The sequence below is a fragment of the Scyliorhinus canicula genome, chromosome 1 (genome assembly GCF_902713615.1).
Source record: "Scyliorhinus canicula chromosome 1, sScyCan1.1, whole genome shotgun sequence".
NCBI lineage: Eukaryota > Metazoa > Chordata > Chondrichthyes > Carcharhiniformes > Scyliorhinidae > Scyliorhinus > Scyliorhinus canicula.
Genome location: NC_052146.1, coordinates 71,486,937 through 71,508,392, shown reverse-complemented (window position 1 = coordinate 71,508,392; position 21,456 = coordinate 71,486,937). Strand labels below are relative to the sequence as shown.

The following is a 21,456-nucleotide window of genomic DNA, read 5'->3' as shown; positions in this document are numbered from 1 at the left end:
AGTAGAGTTCCCAGGGAACTTTAGTTTAGAGTTCACAGACCTCGAAGCCCTAACTAATTGTGTCTTGACAACTATATTCTTGGTATTTGCAGTGCCTATGAGTAAATGCTCAGGCAATCAATTAGACTTTGGTGTTCCAGTGACCTACAATTAAATAATTTTCCCATCTACATAGTCAGCAAAATATATTCTGACTTCTTGCTCCCTTTTAATTTGTTTTGCCTCAGTTTTTCAGCTCCTCTGCCCCTACCCGATACACCTTCACATCATTCCTGAGCCACGAGCATCTGCCCAGGATTCCAGTGACAGCTGTAAACTATATGGACAAGGTTAGGGTGACCTGCTTAGGAAGTATGTCTAAGAGGCAATCAGACCTGACCAGGGTATACATTTTTGATGGCAAGTCCAGGAATCTGCCATGAATGATTAGACTTAAGTACCCATGTCCTACTCCTCAGTGCAGGGGTGGGCAAACTTTTCCATGCAAGGGCCACATTCAGAAATTCACAATTTTAAAGGGCCGCATAGTATATTAATTAATAGTCCCGGTTGTAACCAATTAGCGTGCGGCATATACCTCAGCGCTTCCCCCGGCGGCATCCTGCCTTTAGCCCTCTTTTTCTCTACTTTTCAAAAATGGCGCTTCACCCGGTTATGATTCTGGGCGCCTCATATAGAACATAGAACAGTACAGCACAGAACAGGCCCTTCGGCCCTCGATGTTGTGCCGAGCAATGATCACCCTACTCAAGTCAACGTATCCACCCTATACCAGTAAACCAACAGCCCCCCCCCCCCCCCCATTAACCTTATTAAAAAAAAAAAAAAAAAATTTTTTTTTAATGTCTTGATCTTGGTGGGCCGCATAAAGACCTTTGCGGCCCGCGGGCTGTAGTTTGCCCACCCCTGCCTTAGTGACACAGCTCACTAGAGTACAAGACTACTAAATCATCATTAATACATCTATTGAGTGCTTTCCACAAAAATAACATTGTATCCAATTAGAATAAATAGGGAAGGAAAATGTTCTGGACTGCTCTGCATTATTATTTGATAAGAAACAAATATAGCATTATATCTCATTAATGCTACTGTCAGTCTCCTAAACAGAGGAGATGTATTGAAAGGGAAATACCAAGAAAAAGCAGTACAGAGCCATCTGGGCCAACAGATAATAGAAACAGTGGACTACATTATAAAGTCACCTCACCTGTAAGAAAAGGAAGGGATCTAAAATGAGCAATATGTAATTCTACTGAAGGAACGATTTGGTGGAAGGAAATTAAGCTAAAGCAACATATTTCCCTGTCAGAAAGGGTTAATACTGGGAAAGGAAAAGTGGTGTGTTCTTGTGCAGGTGGGCTTTACTGTTACAGGAATGAGATTTTTTTACTTATTCATTCTCACATTATGGGCGGTGTCTGCATTTATTGTCTATCCCTATTTTGCCTCAAGGAGGGGATAGACGGACTTCTCGTTGAACTGCTTTAATGCTATGGTGAAGGTATTCCCCCTGTTCAGAACACTTTAATCATAGAAAATGGTTCAGCTGGAACATACTGGAAGAATGTGTGTTTGGAAAGAGACTGTCCCTTAAAGGGTTAATCCCAGGACTCGGATTGCTATCAGTGGAAACAATATATTTTACAAGAAAAGGTAATTAAACCCTTTCAAACAAGCAGAAAAACTCTTGACCCTGGTGGACTGAGTACAAAGCCGACACATGGCTCTTATAAAAAACATGCTTTGAAGACTGTGCTTAAAAGTTGGTTTTGATTTTGCTTTGAGAAAAAGGACCAACTGTTTGCGAAAAGAGGACAGCAGCCTTTTTGTAGTCCTGAGTCAGACCATAAATCTGCAAAAGTTCCTCGAGTCTGCCTGAAAAGCTGTGCAAGAGTCATCGATTGTTTCGCAGATTAGCACTGAGACCAGGCGTATAACCTGGACACCGTTGCAAGGACGCCACCATCTTTACTTTTCCCTTGAACTCTTCTATGTCGCGTGCGCGTGAAAGAAAGATTAGGTATATCGAATGAATAATCAGCATATGTTCATACTTCATACTGTATGTTAATAAGCTTTGCCTGTCTATTTGACCAGATTGGTTTTATAATGAGCTGATAAGTTTATTGAGAGAAACCTAGTTAGTCGCTTTTATTCTGGGTAACCGTAGTGAAAGCAAAATAAGTGGCCATTTTGGAGCCAGAATCAAAGTTTTAAAACTAATGGTGCAATCTGTGGAGAAGTGGGCTAATCAAACTCCACAGTCCTCCTATCCCTGTCACAGGTTCATAGAATCTACAGTGCAGAAGGAGGCCATGCAGCCAAACGAGTCTGCACTGACCCTTGAAAAAAGTACCCTACCTTCCCCCCACCCTACCCTGCCCACATTCCGACCCGACCCTATACCCATAACCCAGGAGCCCCACCTAACACTTTGGACACTAAGAGGAAATTTAGCATGGCTAATCCACCTAACCTGCACATCTTTGGACTGTGGGAGGAAACCAAAGCCCCCGGAAGAAGCCCACACAGTCACGGGGAGAAAGTGCAAACACAACACAGTCATAACATGCCAGTTAGTATGCTTACGTTTGCTTCTATATTGAGTTAAAATGTTGATCCTACTGCATGACTGTCAATCATGTTCTTTGTTATTTCTTTCAACAATTTGATTACCTGAACAGAATCATAGAAATTTATAGCACAAAGGAAGACCATTTGGACCATGGTGACTATGCTGGTTGAAAAATATCTATCCAGCCTAATCCCACTTTCCAGCTCTTGGTCCCTTGTAGGTTATGGTACTTCACATGCATAAGCAAGTGCTTTTTAAATGTCATGCAGTTTTCTTCCGCTCCCACCTGCTCAGCCAGTGGCTTTCACAACCCCGCCACCGACTGGATGGAAAATATTCCAAACTCTCCTCTAAACCTTCCACCACTTTTTTTTCAAATCTATGACCCTCCCTTTAATGATCTCTCTGCTAAGGGAAATAGGTCCCTCCTATCCAATATATATAGGCCTCTAATAATTTTTACACACTTCAATTAAATCTCTCGTCAGCCTCCTCTGTCCAAAAGAAAACAACAGCCTATTCAATCTTTCTTACAACAGCCTATCCAGTCCTGGCAGCAGCCTATCCAGTCCTGGCAACAGCCTATCCAGTCCTGGCAACAGCCTATCCAGTCCTGGCAACAGCCTATCCAGTCCTGGCAACAGCCTATCCAGTCCTGGCAACAGCCTATCCAGTCCTGGCAACAGCCTATCCAGTCCTGGCAACAGCCTATCCAGTCCTGGCAACAGCCTATCCAGTCCTGGCAACAGCCTATCCAGCCCTGGCAACAGCCTATCCAGCCCTGGCAGCAGCCTATCCAGTCCTGGCAGCAGCCTATCCAGTCCTGGCAACAGCCTATCCAGTCCTGGCAGCAGCCTATCCAGTCCTGGCAGCAGCCTATCCAGTCCTGGCAGCAGCCTATCCAGTCCTGGCAGCAGCCTATCCAGTCCTGGCAGCAGCCTATCCAGTCCTGGCAGCAGCCTATCCAGTCCTGGCAGCAGCCTATCCAGTCCTGGCAGCAGCCTATCCAGTCCTGGCAGCAGCCTATCCAGTCCTGGCAACAGCCTATCCAGTCCTGGCAACAGCCTATCCAGCCCTGGCAACAGCCTATCCAGCCCTGGCAACAGCCTATCCAGCCCTGGCAACAGCCTATCCAGCCCTGGCAACAGCCTATCCAGTCCTGGCAGCAGCCTATCCAGTCCTGGCAACAGCCTATCCAGTCCTGGCAACAGCCTATCCAGTCCTGGCAGCAGCCTATCCAGTCCTGGCAGCAGCCTATCCAGTCCTGGCAGCAGCCTATCCAGTCCTGGCAGCAGCCTGTCCAGTCCTGGCAACAGCCTGTCCAGTCCTGGCAGCAGCCTGTCCAGTCCTGGCAGCAGCCTGTCCAGTCCTGGCAACAGCCTGTCCAGTCCTGGCAACAGCCTATCCAGTCCTGGCAACAGCCTATCCAGTCCTGGCAACATTCTCACACATTTTCTCTGTCTCCTTTGTGCTGCAATCATATCCTCCTGTAATGTGATGATTGTGGGCAGTCCTCTAGCTGCGGCCTGATTGGTATTCTATACCATTCTTGTTTGGCTTCTTAATAACTGTATCTACTGTCTTTTGAATTTCAGGACCTGTGGACATGCACTCCAAGTTCCCTTTGTTCCTCTACACTTCTACTGTTTACTATGCATTATCTTGCCTTGTTTTCGCTCTCCAAATATACAACCATACACTTCTGTACATTAAACTCCATTTGCCACTTTTCTGCTCACTAGACCAATCAACAGTCATCTTTCTAGTCTACAGATTTCCTCCCATCAACCACATGGCCAATTTTTGGATCATTAGAGAACTCCTCAATCATGCCTCTTGGCTAAGTCTAAATAATTGATATATATCATGAATAACAAGCTTTAGCAAGCCATTTACTAATGAGAAGAGATAAAAATAAGTTGAATTATAAAAGCACCATATCATGGTTGCAGGACATTCTAAAGTGGGATTACAACAAAATAGATTATTTTTGAAGAGCAGTCATTGTGCTGTAGGCAAACATAATAGTTTGCACATAGCAAGGCTGTACAAATGGGAAATAAGTGAACAGATTATTTGTTTTTAATGTTCTTGGTTGAGGGAACAATGGTGGCTATGTCATCATTATTGGCCATTGCCACATTCTGAGCAAGCAGATTGGTCCTCAGTGAAATATCTCATACAAAAAATTATATCTGCAACAAAACTGCACTCCAAGAAAAGTCTCTAATGAGATTTGAACCCTCAATGGTGAGAGTGAAAAAGCTGCTGCAACTCAATCAATTGAAAATTTCAAAACACAAATTGATACATTTTGTTTGGGGATTTATTATGGGATATGGAACCAATATAGATAAATGGATTATCAATACAGATAATCCATGATCTAACTGAATGGCGGCGGAACAGGCCTCTTCCTGTTTCTATGTTCACAATCGACTGAGATAAGATTTCAAAAGACTATTACAGTAGCAATATCAACACCGGATTTAATTAACTTCAATTAACTTTTAGTCTGCACTGTTTTGCTGTGGATGATTCAGGAAATTAAAAAAGACTGGGGGAGAGATTCTTGTCTCTTTTCTCTTTGCAAATTGTATGCTGAAGTAACAAGTGACATAAATAAATGTAAAATCGCCATGTTTGCAGTGCTGTTCCCATTTGGTGCTTATTCTTCAATCCTTCCCCAACATAAATGTCAAAATCAACACTCATTTACCGAGCAAGAAGGGTTCCTGTTTTTTACTGTAGTGATAATCAAATATCACTACACGGCAGCACAGTGGTTAGCACTGTTACTTCACAGCTCTGGGTTCCAGGTTCGATTCCCGGATTTGGTCACTGTCTGTGTGGAGTCTGCACGTTCTACTCGTATCTGCGTTGGTTTCTTCCGGGTGCCTCCCAGTTGAAAGATGTGCAGGTTAGGTGGATTGGCCATGCTAAATTGACCTTAGTGTATAAAAAGGTTAGGTGGGGTTACGGGATTACGGGGGATAGGGTGGACGGTGCTCTTTCAAAGGGCTGGTGCAGACTCGATGGGCTGAATGGCCTTCTTCTGCACTGTAAATTCTATGATTCTATGATGATTCTATGAATATTCTCAATTTAAATCTTCAGATATGGACAGGTAAAGGTGCACATGATCACTGAGCTGTGTGCTAATTAAACAGCAAAATCTGCTTCTAATGAGATAAGTGGCAAGAAAGTGGCGAGTAGCTTTCAACTAATTAAAAGAGACTTGAATCCATTATTTAGAGTAACTGGTACAACTAATCCAATTACCTGCTTCATGTGTAGTTTCTGGCATCATTGCTGTAGACGTAAAAGAGGCAGAGACTTTCCCTGTTGAATAATGTGCCTGTGGGAAAGAGAAACAATGATTCCATTAATTACATTTTTCCTCCCCAAAATGTGATTCTGCCATACGGGAGGATACGTAAGATCATAACAGGAGCAGGAGTTAAGCCATTCGATCCTGCTCTGCCATTCAAGAAGATCATGGCTAATATTCTACGTCAACTCCATCCTACCACCCAAACCTCATATTCCTTAATTCCTTTAGTACCCCAAAATCTATTGAACTCCATCTTGAATATCCCCAATGACAGAGCTCCACAGGCCTCTATGTTAGAGAATTTCAAAGATTCACAACAGTGTGAGTGAAGAATTTTCTCATCTCAGTCATGAATTGTTGAACCTTTTTTTTTGAGTCTGTGGCTCCTAGTTCTAGACTCACAACCCAGAAATACAAGATGTATCTATTCAATCTCTCCAAGAGGACAGTCCTCTCAACCAAATAATTAGTTTAGTGCTATGGTGTTCATTGGAAAAACAACAAAGGCCTAGAAACATTTAAAAACTGTCCGCAAGTGGAACTGACAAAATACTTAAGAGATTCATTGTGATCGATTTCTTCAAAATGGTATTTTGGTATGAAAGGTACAAAAGCAATTATTAAAAAATGAACACATATGTAACTGTACACTGTCTTCAAAAATGCAGCTCCAACCCATTAGCAGGGAGCTGCTGAGTGTGGTCCTGGCAAATTAACCGCTGGGACAGTCATTTGGAGCGCGAAGCTCATGGGGCCACCAAGTGGCCTAATCAACATTAGATACCGATAATAGCCTTGCCACGTCTGCCATCGGGAAACGTCTGCCATTTCCTACTCGCTCCCATTTCCATTAGATCATGCCCATTATGTTCAGTTCTGGGTACCTTATTTATGGAAGGATGCTAAAGCCCTGAGAGAGTGCAGAGGAGGTTAACCAGAATGATATCAGGAATAAGGAATTTTAGATGCAGGGAAAGATTAGAGATATTGCGCTTTTTGTCCTCAGAGCAGAGATTAAGAGGTGAAATAGTGGAAAGTGGGCTTGCTAGATTGGTCTTTCAGAGGGTCGGTGCAGACTTAATGGGCCGATTGGCCTCCTTCTGCATAGTAGGGATTCTACGATTCATTGAACTGTGATCTGACCAAGGTTCAATATACATTTAACAAAACTTTACTTTTCTTCATATACTCCATGTTTGTCTTCTGACTGATATTGTTTGTGGCAGTTCATTAACTTTCAGCAAAGATTGATAATCCTTATAATATTGATATTAATTACTTGTATTTTCTACTTAATTGGAGCGGTACGGTGACACAGTGATTAGAACTGTTGCATCACAGCACCAGGGACCTGGGTTCAATTCCAGCCTCGGACGACTACTGTCTGTGCGGAGTTTGTACTTTCTCCCCGTGTCTACGTTGGTTTCCTCCGGAAGCTTTAATTTCCTCCCACAGTCCAAAGAAGTGCAGGTTAGGTGGATTGGCCATGATAAATTGCCCTTTTATTGTGCAAAAAGTTAGTTTGGGGTACGGGGATAGGGTGGAGGTGTGGGCCTAGGTAGGGTTCTCTTTCAGAGGGTCAGTGCAGACATAATGGGCCGTATTTTTGCAGTATTCCCTTGTTTAGCACTCCTAATGTGTTCCTAAAGAATTCCTAGAAAATGCGTTAAGTAAAACTCACTTTCCCATAAGAAACCATGCATTAAGGGTAGGTTACATTTTTGACCTGTAATTTTTAGATTAAAAACCTAATGAATACCATGAAACTAACTCTACTTACTTTCTGCTTGCTACTTTTCCTACCGGTTGCTGCTTTTCTCCCTGACCCTCCTGCTTCATGCCTACCTCATCCTCGTTAACCCTCCCTCTCACTACCACTTCCTTCATGTGAATTCTCATTTGAGAAAGCGCTCAAGGAGAGCGGCGACAAGAGAGTGGGTCAGAGGGGGAAATGATGAGTAGGAGGTTGGCTAACAGACTGCAAGAAAAGCAAGTATGGGCCACGTAGCGAATACTGTTAATTTAGTGAACCTTTGTTATGCGCCGACTAAGTCTATTCTTCCTTCGATAAGGAGATCAAAAACCAGATGCAATCTCACTCAATTTCTAAATAATTGTAGCCATGATGTGGACATGTCGGCATTGGACTAGAGTGAGCACAGTAAGAAGTCTTCGGAAGGGGCAGTGCTCCGAAAGCTAGGGATTTAAAACAAACCTGTTGGACTTTAACCTGGTGTTGTAAGACTTCTTACTGTACATAATTGTAGTGAGACTTCTTTACTCTCGTACTCCAATCCCTTTGTAATAAAGACTATGATATTGTGTACAAGAACACCCAAGACACATTTTCGTAAACCACTTACACTTTTCTCATACTTGCAACATTTCCATCGGAGATGGAAGGTTGGATGGATTTTAAGAAAGCAGCAAGTTTTAAAGACTACTAGGGCAGCACGGTGGCTAGCACTGAGGCCTCACGATGCCGCGGTCCCATGTTCGATCCCGGCTCTGGGTCACTGTCAGTGTGGAGTTTGCACATTCTCCCCATGTTTGCGTGGGTTTCGCCCCACAACCCAAAGATGTGCAGGGTAGGTGGATTGGCCGCGCTAAATTGTCCCTTAATTGGAAAAAATAATTGGATACTCTAAACTTTTTTAAAAAGTTTTAAACGACTGCTGTTCCATTTCGGGACATCTTTTGTTCTGGCTCCATCTAATCAACTAAATCAAGGAGTGACCAGACAGCTTTGATATCTTAAAAGTTCCTCCATAGTAAGAGAAATTTTTTCTCATCTGTAACCTTGGTCAAATCTCAAAACAAAAAAAAAAACAATATCCTGCAAACCTCATAATTATTCTGGCAGTATTAAATATTGCGAGTGTAGTCTTCAAGTGAAATGGGGTCCGAGATCAGCAAAGAACTGGGCCAGTGACTCAGAAGTAATTCATTCCTCATTTTGAAGTCATACAGTCAAGTCTTTTATAGGTAATATTTTGAATTAATATTATTTATATTAAATAGAAAATCTGACAGCAATTTGCAAAGCAGAAACCTAGAGCTAGCTTAGAAATTTATCTGTGGAATAGATGAAGGAACTGGATGATGCAAAACATTAAAGACCTTTCACTGGTAGGAAGGTGTAAATATAATATAATAAATTTATACTGGCAGGTTTTCTTATAAGTACAAAAAAGCAACGGCGTAGGTCCAGATACAAGATTTTTTAGTATGCTTCCAGTTCTTGTTTTGTAGTGTCGCAGATGCCACAAGTATTTCTTAAACCGCCTCTAACTGAGATGTCCCCCCCCCCCCCCCATTTTTTTCCCCATTGCCGCCTGGAGCGTGGTAGAAAATAAGTCAAGACCTAGTGTAGTCTTCAGATGAAGGAACGTTTGAGGGCAGGTTGGATCATGATATTCCACCCAAATAGTGAAGATTCATTCATATGGACCAGGCTCTCTCATGGTGATTTGCAACTGGGATATACCAAATGAAAGTAGTTTGCTGACTTAAATGTTTCACAGTAACCAAAAATGTGTGAATTTATAATATTTGATGTGTGATGCAAAACATACAAGGATGAGTAGTTTTATTTTAAATGAAAAATCGATTTTAATCAATTGCCTGTTAGATGGTTACACATTTTTAAAAATTATATTTATTGAAGTTTTATGTAATCACTAAATAACAAACAACCACGAGAACACAAGAAATTACAAGCAAATGTGAAACAAAAATACAAAATTAACTTAAATACTATAACTAAACTCCGCAACTGCTGACAGTGTCTAGATCATGAAAATAAGGAAATAAATGGTTGCCACCTTAGGTAAAACCTCTCCACAGACCCCCTAATGGTGCATTTGATTTTCTCTGCTAACCAGGCAGAGGCACTGGGCAGCATGGGAGACCTCCAACTGAGCAATATTTGCCTTCGGACTATCAGTGAGGCGAGGGCGACAATGTTTGCCTCTACTCCAGAGTGAAACGCCAGAGAATCCAAAATACCAAATATGGCTACCAGTGGATAATCTACCTGGATTATCTCCGACATAGTACAAAAAAGGAAGCCCAGAAGCTGGTGAATTTCAGGCTGGACCAAAATATATGCATATGGTTAGCTGGAGCAAGTGAACAGCGATCACATCTGCCCTCAACATTTGGAAAAAACCCACTCATCCTAGCCTTGGTCAAGTGTGCCCTGTGTAACACCTTAAACTGAATTAGGCTCAACATTCACCTGAGGAAGGAGCAGTGCTCCGAAAGCTAGTGATTTGAAACAAACCTGTTGGACTTTAACCTGGTGTAAGACTTCTTACTAGGCTCAACTGGGCACATGATGACATGGAGTTGACCCTGTAAAGGGCCCCCCTCCAAGCCTCACTCGTAAGCATAGGATCCAGCTCATTTTCCAATCTCGCCCTCACGCATTTAGTGAGGAGGGATCCGACGAGTGAATATGCCCAAAAATGTCCAAAACAGACCCCTTGCCAGCCTTAACAAAGGCTAAAATCCTCTTCAACAAGGATGATGGTGGAGCCAAAAGAAGAGAAAACCATGCGAGAGAAATGTGAATTTGAAAATAATGAAAAAGACTAGAATTGGGTAGCTCAAATTTTTCAGCCAGCTCTCTAAAGCTGGAAAACCTCCCCTGCACAAAAAGGTCGCCAAAGTGTTCAAGTTCCTTCGATTTCCATGATTTAAATGTTGGGTCCAATCAAGGAGGTAAGAAAAGGTGATTGTTACAAACAGGGGCCAGTGAAGACATGGAAAGGAGCATTGAGGATGTGGAATCCATGTTGGCAGTACTGTAGAATGGCAACCACAGGTTTGTTCCGGCAGGGCTGGTTTCAGAGATTGAGAGGGTTGAAGATAGAGTATTTTCGGGACCTATTTGTGGGGAGTACATTTATGGAATTGGTAGAGCTTGCTGCCGAAGGGGAATAGGTTCAGGTACCTGCAGGTGAAGGACTTCTTGAGTAAGGAGGTGGGTTTGTTCCCAAAGCTGCCACCTCCAGCGCCACAGGACAAGCTGTTATCTGAGGACGAGACAGGCAAGGGCAAGCGGTCAGATATATAAGGGGAGCTCATGGAGAGGGAGGGCACCCCAGTGGAAGAGGTCCGGCGCAATTGGGAAGAGGAGTGGGGTGTGGAGTAAGGCTCTGCAGAGGATAAACTCGTCTTTACCGTGTGCAAGACTGTCTCATGAAGTTTAAGGTGGTGCACAGGGCTCATATGACGGGATCTAGGATGAGTCAGTTTTTTCCCAGTGCTATCCACTGGGAAGGCGTGAGCCAGCTCGGGCACTTGAGGGTTTTTTAAAAAATGAATATGGGGAGAAAGCCAGCCGTCTTCTAGCCGACCAGCTGAGGGGGCAGGGGGTTTCTCAAGATTTATACAAATTAAAAACTTGGGCGGCAGTTTGGTTTCTCCCCAAATTAATTCAATGTGATCTTTGCGTCCTTTTACAGAAACCTCTATAGGTCAGAGAATAAGTCGGTCATGTCGGCGTTCTTAGATGGGGTGTCCCTTCCGGTGGTAGAAAGAGAAAGGCAGGAGTTGGGGGCCCCGTTGAGTCCAGAGGAAGTACTGAAGGGCATTGGATTGATGAAGTCGGGAAAGGCCCAGGTCCAGATGGGTTTCCCGTCGAAGATTATAAGAAGTTTGCGAGCCACTTAACACTGTTGATAGTGGAGATGGTTAACAATTGCTTGTCATGGGAGTCCTTGTCCCCTGCACTCTCCCAGGTCTCTATACCTCACATTCTGAAAAAAAGACAAAAATCCTACGGAGTGTGGTTCTTATAGACCCATCTCTCTTTTGAACGTCGACACCAAACTGATAGCTACGGTGTTGGTGCTACGTTTGGAGCCAAGTGTCCCAGAGACTATAGCGGATGACCAGTCAGGCTTAGTTAAAGGTTGGCAATTATCGACTAATGTGTGATGGTTATTGAATGTTGTCCTTTCCAAGTGATGGTGTCTTTGGACGCAGAGAAGGCGTTCAACGGGGTAGAGTGGAATACCTCTTTGAGGCCCTGGGGAGGTTTAGTCTTGGGCAGAAGTTCATTTTCGGATTTGACTGCTTTATAGTGTCCTTATGGCCAGCATACGCACCAACAATTCAAACTCAGGATATTTTCATTGAGTTGGAGAACTAGGTAGGGTGTTCATTGTCACCACTTCTGTTTGCGCTGGCGATTGACCCATTAGCAATAGCGCTGAGCTCCCCAGATAAATGGAGGGGAATAGAACAGGGGGAAACATAGGTTATCCCTCTCTGCCGATTACCTGCTTCTGTGTATTATAGACCCAGTCTCCTCTATGGATGAAATAATGACGCTACTCAGGAGCTTTGGCTCTTTTTCAGGATACAAGCTGAACCTGGAGAGAAGAGTAAATATTTTCCAGTGAAGCCGCCACCCCACTAATCTGGGGATATTACCTTTTTGGCTTGTCAAAAGTGACTTTTGATATCTGGCTTTTCGGGTACCCCGCAACTGGCCATCGCTGCATAGATTGAACTACACTAGTCTAGTGATCAGGATGAGGTCTAACTTGCAAGAATGGGATAACCTTCTTCTGCCCTTGGCGGTATGGGATCCAGACTATAGAATTCCGGTGGCGAGGATGCGCTGAGTGGACGCACAAAAGGTGAATCTCCTCCCAAGAATTTGAAATTAGGTTCTTTTAGTCAAAATAGCTCGCAGGAACCGGGGAAAAAAGCATCCCCTCACCCTCTCCAATCAAAATACAAACAGCGAGACCGAACAGTAGCAACTCCAGAGGCCGAAAAGTGGCAAAAAACCAGGAGAAGCGGACGGGACTGCAGACCCATGCGGCAAAGAAACTCAGGCCACTTCCAAAAGTGTGGTACCATCAAGCCGCAAACAAAGCTCCCCCTCGCCGGAGGGTGAATGGAAGAGTACCTCACCAGGGGGCTAAGGGGTTCAAAGAGGACATGAAGGCCGGCATAAGGCAGCGGTCAAGGTGGCGGCCATGGAAGCACTGGCTGCCATGCAGGTGGCCCTGGACAAGGCAGCAAGACTACTAGCAACCCAGGGATCACCATCAAAGAACTGGAAACGGCCTCAACTGCTGGGTGGCCCCTGGACAAAGGGAAACCCCAGAGCGCAGGGCCCAGCCACAAGGTAAGTATGGTTGACCCCACAGGAGGGGGTGACAGAAACCTCCCCATCAGAATAGTCACCTGGAACGGAAGGGGACTTAATGGCCCAGTGAAAAGATCCAGTTACGCCCCCCCAGATCCAGAGTCTTCACCCACCTGAAAAGTATGTAAGCTGACATAGTGTTCCTCCAAGAGACACAACTGGCGAAGGAGGATCGACTGTGGGTAAGAAAGGGCTGGGTGGGACAGACGTACCATTCATGCTACAGGATGAGAGATAGGAAGGTAGCCATACTGCTTAATAAGAGAAAATTATTTACCGCTCTAAGGACAGTTACGGACCGGGGTGGAGGGGGCGTAATGTCATGTTCAGCGGTGTCCTGGATAGGGTACCAGTGGCCCTTGTAAACATGTACGTTCGCAACTGGGACGACATGGAGTTCATTAAGAGGAGCATGGCGGAAACCCCGACATAGAAACGCACTGACTAATCATGGAAGGAGGGAAAGGAAATCTTTAACTGTGTATAGGACCCACAGATGGATAGATCAAATCCCAACTCAGGGAAGACCTCAAATATGGCGAAGGAACTAAGCATGTTCATGGAACAGATGGTGGCAGTGAACCCGTGGAGGTTCACACACTCAGGTGAGAAGTAGTTCTCCTCCTTCTTCGAGATACAGAAGGTATAAACACGCATTGACTTCCTTGTGGTGGGGGAAGCGGTGCTTTCAGGGATAGTAAAAGCGGATTACTCCGCCATCGTAATCTCCGAACATGCTCATCACTACATGGACGTGAGGTTTGTGAAGGGCGGTGCCTAACTTTCACCATGGAGGTTGAACATGGCCCTCCTAGGCAGCACAGTAGCGCAGTGGGTTAGCCCTGTAGCGTCACAGCGTCCCAGGTTCGATCCCGGCTCTGGGTCACTGTCCGTGTGGAGTTTGCACATTCTCCCCGTGTTTGTGTGGGTTTCGCTCCCACAACCCAAACATGTGCAGGGTAGGTGGATTGGCCACGCTAAATTGCCCCTTAATTGGAAACAATGAATTGGGCACTCTAAATTTATTTTTAAAAAGAACACGGCCCTCCTTGCCGACAAGGCAAGAGAAAATATCACAGGCCATAGACAGACCAGGGGCTGGTTTAGCACAGTGGCCAAACAGCTGGCTTGTAATGCATAACAAGGCCAGCAGCACGGGTTCCATTCCCGTACCGGCCTCCCCGAGCAGGCGCCGGAATGTGGCGGCTAGGGGCTTTTCACAGTAACTTCATTGAAGCCTACTTGTGACAAGCGATTATTAAAAATTATTATTATAACCAGAATGGGGAGGTCTCATCCTCCACGTTCTGGGAGACGCTGAAGGTTGTGGTCAGGGGCAAGATTATCTCTTACAAGGGCATAGAGGCAGGCAGGAGAGGCTGGCTGGGCAACAACTGGTCGACTCCATACTGGAGGTGGACCGGCGATATTCTGAGGCCCTGACCGCAGAGCTTATGCTGGAGAGGAAAAAGCTGCAAATGGACTTGGACCTGCTCTCCACTAGGAAGGCAGTGCACCAATTCCGCCAGACACAGGGGACCTTTTACGAACAGAGAGACAAGGCAAACTGCCTGCTGGCTCACCAGCTGAGAAAGGAAGTAGCCATAAGGGAAATAGCACAAATTAGGGACAACGGTAGATTGTTAGCGGAGCAGGAAAAGGTCAACAAAGCATTTGAGGCCTTCTACTGGGTGCTGTACAACCCAGAGCCCCCTTGAAAGGGACTTGAGGGTGAAGCAATTCCTCAATCGACCGGACATGCCAGTAATGGGGGAGGATACGAAACAGGGGTTGGAAGCACCATTAGAACTGGGAGAAGTCACGGCAAGCATTAACTCCATGCAGGCGGGTATGGTGCCAGGGCCAGATGGATTTCCAGGGGTCTTCTGTAAACAATTTGCTGCAGTACTAGCCCTGCACCTGCGGGAGATGTTCACAGACTCGTGAGCAATAGTAGCACAAGCCATAATCTCATTGATACCCAAGATAAACAAAGACCTGACCGAATGTGGGTCCCACAGACCCAGATCGCTGCTCAATGTAGATGCGGAAATACTGGCCAGATCCTGACTAAGTGACTGGAGAACTGTGTACCAGAGGTGGTCGTAGAGGACTCAACGGGCTTTGTTAAGGGTAGGCAGTTAACATCGAACATCAGGCGCCTGCTGATCGTGATAATGACTCCATCCGGAAAGAAAACACCAAAGGCTATCATCTCTCTGGATGCAGAAAAGGCCTTCAGAAAAGAGGAGTACCCGAGGTACTGGAGCGGTTTGGGCTTGGAGCAGGGTTCACCGCTTGGGTGAAATTTCTGTTCAGCGCTCCCATGGCAAGCGTGCGGACTAACACTACCACTCCATATGTTTGCAGCTGCACAGGGGCACAAGGCTGGGATTTCAACTGTCCCCGCTTCTATTCGTCCTGGCAATCGAGCGGCTGCCGATCGCCCTCAGAACGGTGAAAAATTGGAATGGGATCCAGAGAAGGAACAGAGAGCACAGAGTCTCACTCTTTATGGATGACCTGCTCCTCTATGTCTTGGAACCCAAAGCAGCATGGAGGGGATTCATGAGGCTCCTGAAAGAATTTGGAGCCTTCTTGGGCTACAAACTCAACCTGAGCAAAAGTGAAATCTTCCCAGTGAACCCGCAAGGGAGAGGGCAGAGCTGGAGGGACTACCGTTCAAACAAGCCCAAACCAAATTCTGCTACCTGGGGATCCAAATTGCCCATGATTGGACACAGGTCCACAAATGGAATATGACAAGTCTGGTAGGGAAGTAAAGAAGGAGCTGCAGAGGTAGGACACACACCCACTCTCCCAGGCAGGGAGGGTGCAGATGATAAAGATGAAAATACTGCCCAGGTTCCTCTTCCTGTTCAGACCCATACCGATCAACATCCAAAAGCCTTTTTTTAAACATAGCCCTCCCAAACCTGCAATATTACCACTGGGCAGCCACAGCAGAAAGAGTGAGGGGATGGATAACAGAGCCGGAAGCAGAATGGGTAAGGATGGAGGAGCGCTCCTACACAGGGACGTCCCTCTGAGCCCTAGCCACAACAGCGCTCCCATCCCCACCAGCCAAGCACTCAACAAGCCCAGTGGTAATAGCCACGCTCTGGACATGGAACCAGCCAAGGCAACACTTCGGCCTGACCAAAACGTCCACCATGGCCCCCATCTGCAACAACCACAGGTTCGCGCCAGCCACAATGGATGGCACCTTTAAAAGGCGGAGACAGGACAAGGGGACATTGACAGTCAGTGATTTCTACATTAACGATAGACTAGCAAAGCTAGAAGAATTGACGGAGAGGATTCAACTGCCCAAAGGGAACAAACTACGATACAGTTCAAAAATATCCTCCGTAGGAAAACAACGACGTACCCACGGACGCCGGGACACTCACTGGTAGAGGAGCTGTTGGAAACAGGCGACTTAGAGAGGGGGAATTTCGGGGACTGTATGGGTGACTGTTGGAGGAGGCATGCTCCCCATTGAACGAGACAAGGGGAAAATGGGAAAAAGAACTAGGGATAGAAATAAGATGGGTTTCTGGAGCGAAGCACTGAATAGGGCAAACCCCATCTCCACATGCGCAAGGCTAAATCTAATGCACTTAAAGGTGGTGCACAGAGTGCACCCAACTGAGCAGGTTGTTCCCGAGGTGGAGGACAAATGTGCACAGTGCCAGGGACGCCCAGCCAACCATACCCACATGTTCCTGACATGCCCAAGACAGCCTTCTTCGGGGCAATGTCCAAGGTTGTGGGGGTGAGGTTGGAGCCAAGCCCAAAAGTGGCAGTCTTTGGGATATTAGACTAGCCAGAACTCTTTATAAGGAGGGGGGCCGATGCCCTGGCCTTTGCCTCCCTCATTACCAAAGAATCATCCTAGGCTGATGATCAACAGCAGCACCCAAAGCTGCAGATTGGCAGTCCGACCTGTCAGAATTTCTCCAACTGGAGAATATCAAATTTGCTAGCCGAGGGTTTCTACAAGACATAGAAGCCATTCACCAACTTGTCCCAGGACCTGTTTGATACACTGGTCACACCCTTTTCACCTCCCCCTAACCCCCCCCCCCCCCCACACCCCCCAACCCAAGATAGAAACTTATAAATCTAAATCAAATCTGTTATCGTATGACCGTGCTCTTCATCCATACGCACTGATGTAAAATAACGAAAAGCCAATAAAAACTTTTTTTTTTTTTTTTTAAAGGATCCAGACTATAAAAATTACCTATCACAAGGTTTTTATTGCTTTTTCAGTGTCTCCCAATTTTTCTCCCCGAATCCTTTTTTGCTTTTATTTGGGGTGGTAAGACTCCAAGAGTATGTGGGGCCTTCCTTCCGGGGGGGGGGGGGGGGGGGGGGGGGGGGGGGCAGTGCAGACCCAGTGGGCCGAATGGCTTCCTTCTGCACTGTAAATTCTATGATTCTATATGGCGACAATTTAATTTAATTTAATTTAATTTAACCTATTTTCTCCGTCAGGTTTAGACGCAACATCTACGTCATGTTGAGAGGGAAAAAGGCCTTGGCAATTTTAAGGATCTATTTGTGGAGGGGCGGTTTGCTAGCTTGGCAGTATTATCGAAGAGGTTTCAACTTCCAGGGATGAACGTGTTTCATTACCTCCAGGTACGTGCTTTTGTTTAGTAGGCTTTTTCCACATTTCTCTTGGCTCCGCAACCTTCCCCGTTGAGTAGGTGGAGGATTTCCAGCACCAATGGGAAAGTCTTTCAATCGAGGTGGTCCAGCTAGATGAGGTGTGGGCAAAATGGAAGGGAGAACTGGGACCTATTTTAGCTGGAGACGTGTAGTATGAGGCCCTTCACAGAGTGAACTCCACATCCTCCTGTGCACAGCTTAGTCCAATTCAGCTTAAGATAGTACATAGTGCTCACCTAACTAAAGCTAGGATGAGCAGTTTCTTTTCTGGAGTGGAAGACAGGTGTGAGCAGTGTTCTCTGGGACCTACTAATCAAACCTATATGTTTTGGTTATGACCCAGGATGGAAAGCTTTTTGGTCTCCTTCTTTAACACCATGTCAGTGATTCTTAACATTTATCTGGAGCTTTGTCCTTTCGTGGCCATTTTCAGGGTATTGGACTTGTCGGCGCTGCAGACGGGGGTGAAAGTAGATGTTCTCTCTTTTGCCTCGCTAATAGCCCAGTGGCGAGTTCTGCTGCAATGGTGATCTGCTCCGCCCAGTGCTTTGGTCCGGTTGTGTGACCTGGAATTTTTACATCTGGAGACGATCAAGTACACCAGTCAGGGGATCTGTCAAAAGGCTCTACCTGAGAGGGCAGTCTTTCATTTCCTACTTCAAAGATTTAATTACATCAGATGTTGAGGGGAGGGATGGTTAGTTAGTTCTCATGATTGGGGAGAGGGCATTTTTTCCCTGGGGGACTTTGCATAGTTGTTTGTTATTTCCAATACTGCATTTTGGAATATCTGTTTTTCCATATTATTATTTTGCATTTTGTTTGTTATAAATGAAAATTCTTTAATAAAAATATACATTTTTTTTAAACAAACTACATTGTTAGCAGGGAGTCTCCCTACTGGAAAATTAAACCTTATCCAACTTACAAAGCACATTTCCACACTAGTGCCTAAATGTCACGCCCAATGACAACAATGAAAAGAGAAAGGGAACATTAGATTGATGTAAAATAACAAATAGCAGAGAACTCTCAAATTTAACCAAAAGCATCAAGTGCCCACCCAAACAATGAACAGGAAAAGACAAAGTACATAGTACCCGCCCAGAGAGCCATCAAACAGATCAATTAACGCACAACTTGTGCATTCGAACAAGAGAGTCTGCATCTCCTGGCATGTGTATTTTGCCCCAAATGTTACTGGGAGGCAAGCCGAACTTGACTCCATTCTGGGAAAGATGGATTTCACTCCATTAAAAGCAGCTCTTTTCTTTGCTAGATTCACACTCATATCTTGGTACAGTCGAATGGAGCGGCCTTCCGACTTGAGATCACGATATTCCCTTGCCCATCAAAGAACCTGTTATTTTTCTTTACTATGGAATCTTAAGATCACCGCGCGAGTATGAACCCCAAAACGAGGCTTCGGTCATTAGTGAGCAATGGGCCCAGTCTAATTCTTGAAGCGGGGGGGGGAATGTAAATATACCCTCATCCAGCATCTTTGGAACATACTCTAGAAATATTCAGTCGGGGCACAGCCGCCAATTGCCACAATACAAACGTTCTGTCTCCTGGATCTGTTTTCTTTTTAAAAATAGGAGGAGCCATTTGGCCCTTCGAGCCTCCTCTGCCATTCATTATGATCTTGGCTGAGCATCCAACTCAACAGTCTAATCCCGCTTTCCCCCCCATTTCCTTTGATCCCCTTCCCTCCAAGTGCTATATCCAACTGTTTCGTGAAAAAATACAAAGTCTTGGCCTCAACTACTTTCTGTTGTAACGAATTCCACAGGCTCACCATTCTCTGGGTGAAGAAACCTCTCATCTCTGGCCCAAATGGTCTACCCCGTATCCTCAAACTGTGACCCCTGGTTCTGGATCCCCACCATCGTGAACATCCTTCTGACATCTATCCTTTTTTTTAGAAAATATTTTATTGAAGCATTGAGGGCAGCATGGTAGCATAGTGGTTAGCATCAATGCTTCACAGCTCCAGGGTCCCAGGTTTGATTCCCGGCTGGGCCACTGTCTGTGCGGAGTCTGCACGTCCTCCCCGTGTGTGCGTGGGTTTCCTCCGGGTGCTCCGGTTTCCTCCCACAGTCCAAAGATGTGCGGGGTTAGGTGGATTGGCCATGCTAAATTGCCCTTAGTGTCCTAAAAAGTAAGGTTAAGGGGGAGTTGTTGGGTTACGGGTATAGGGTAGACACGTGAGTTTGAGTAGGGTGATCATTGCTCGGCACAACATCGAGGGCCGAAGGGCCTGTTCTGTGCTGTACTGTTCTAAATTCTAAATTCATTTGTAATTTTCACAATTTAACATGTTGACATTTCTAAAACCGCACAGGTCGACGCACAAAATACCCCCTAAAAGAACGACAAACAATAAACCGCATCCCCCACCTATCCCGCCCTGTCCCCAATTACCTGTATACTAAGCTCCCTGTCCTTATTTAACATTACCATGCTTCCTGTTTTCCTCCCGGCCCCCCCTTTTCTCTTTCCCCCCTTACTGCTGCCGTTCAATTTTTGTTAAAGAAATTGATGAACGGCTGCCAACTCCAGGCGAATCCCTGTAATGATCCTCTCAGAGCGATTTTCTCCAGACTGAGAAACCCTACCATATCACTGACCCACACTTCTGAATTCAGGGGCTCCGAGTCCCTCCATCTGAGCAAGATTCGTCTCCGGGACACCAGGGAGGAGAAGGCCAACTTATCGGCCTCTCCTCCTCCTCCTCCTCCTCCTCCTCCTCCTCCTCCTCCTCCTCCCTCCCCCCCCCCCCCCCCCCCTCCTCCCTCCCCCCCCCCCCCCCCCTTGCCCTCGGATATTGCCAATTCTGGTCTCGGAATTACCCTACCTTCCAGGACTTCTGACATAACATCCGCAAATCCCTGCCAGAATTCCCTCAGTTTCGGACATGCCCAAAACCAATGAACATGGTTGGCCGGGCTGCCCCACACCGTCCACATCTGTCCTCCACCTCCTCATCCGGGCTACCGTTATTTACCCTTTTCAAGGCTTTATCCCACAGTTTCCAGCTCCCCTCCCAGCGCCTCTTCACCTCTCTGATAGGGGCCCCTTCCCACTCGAACAATTCCCTGTATATCGCCAAAACCTTCTTGCCTGTTTTTGACAGCACATTATCCTGCAGTCCCCTCAGGGGGGAGGCGAGGAAAGCTTGGGACCTGTCTCCGTACAATGTCCGCACTTGAAGGTACCAAAACCCATTCCCACCCGGCAAATCAAACTCCTCCTCTAATTTCTCCAAGGTCGGAAAACCCTCATGAATGAATAGATCCCCCAAACCTCTCAATCCCTGCCCCTATCCAGCCCCTCCGAGACAACCGGTGATTGTCACAGATCGGTGACCACACTGACACCCCCTCCAGTCTCATATGCTTTCTCAATTGCCCCCACATCCTTAGGGCTACCACCACCACTGGACTTGTAGAGTATCGAGTCGGTGAGAACGGCAGGGACGCCGTCAGTAAAGCTTCCAAACTCGTACCTTTGTAGGATGCTGCCTCCATCCACTCCCAAACCGACCCCTGCCCTACTACTCACTTCCTGACCATCGATACGTTGGCAGCCCAGTAATAGTTAATAAAGCTCGGGACAGCCCAGCCCCCTTCTCCGCGGGTCCGTTCCAGGAGTGCCCTCCTCACTCTCAGGGTTTACCCGCCCATTTAA

At 45.9% G+C, this 21,456-nt stretch overlaps 1 protein-coding gene across 2 annotated transcripts in view; it reads right to left on the bottom strand.

Moving 5' to 3' along the window:
* ppil2 (peptidylprolyl isomerase (cyclophilin)-like 2) overlaps positions 1 to 21,456 on the bottom strand; it is a 488,471-nt gene that overhangs the window by 303,986 nt on the left and 163,029 nt on the right. For both annotated transcript variants that reach the window (XM_038793092.1, XM_038793083.1), the window contains exon 11: positions 5,861 to 5,936. In XM_038793092.1, coding sequence (XP_038649020.1) covers positions 5,861 to 5,936 — 76 coding nt within the window. The remainder of the gene's footprint in view (positions 1 to 5,860; positions 5,937 to 21,456) is intronic.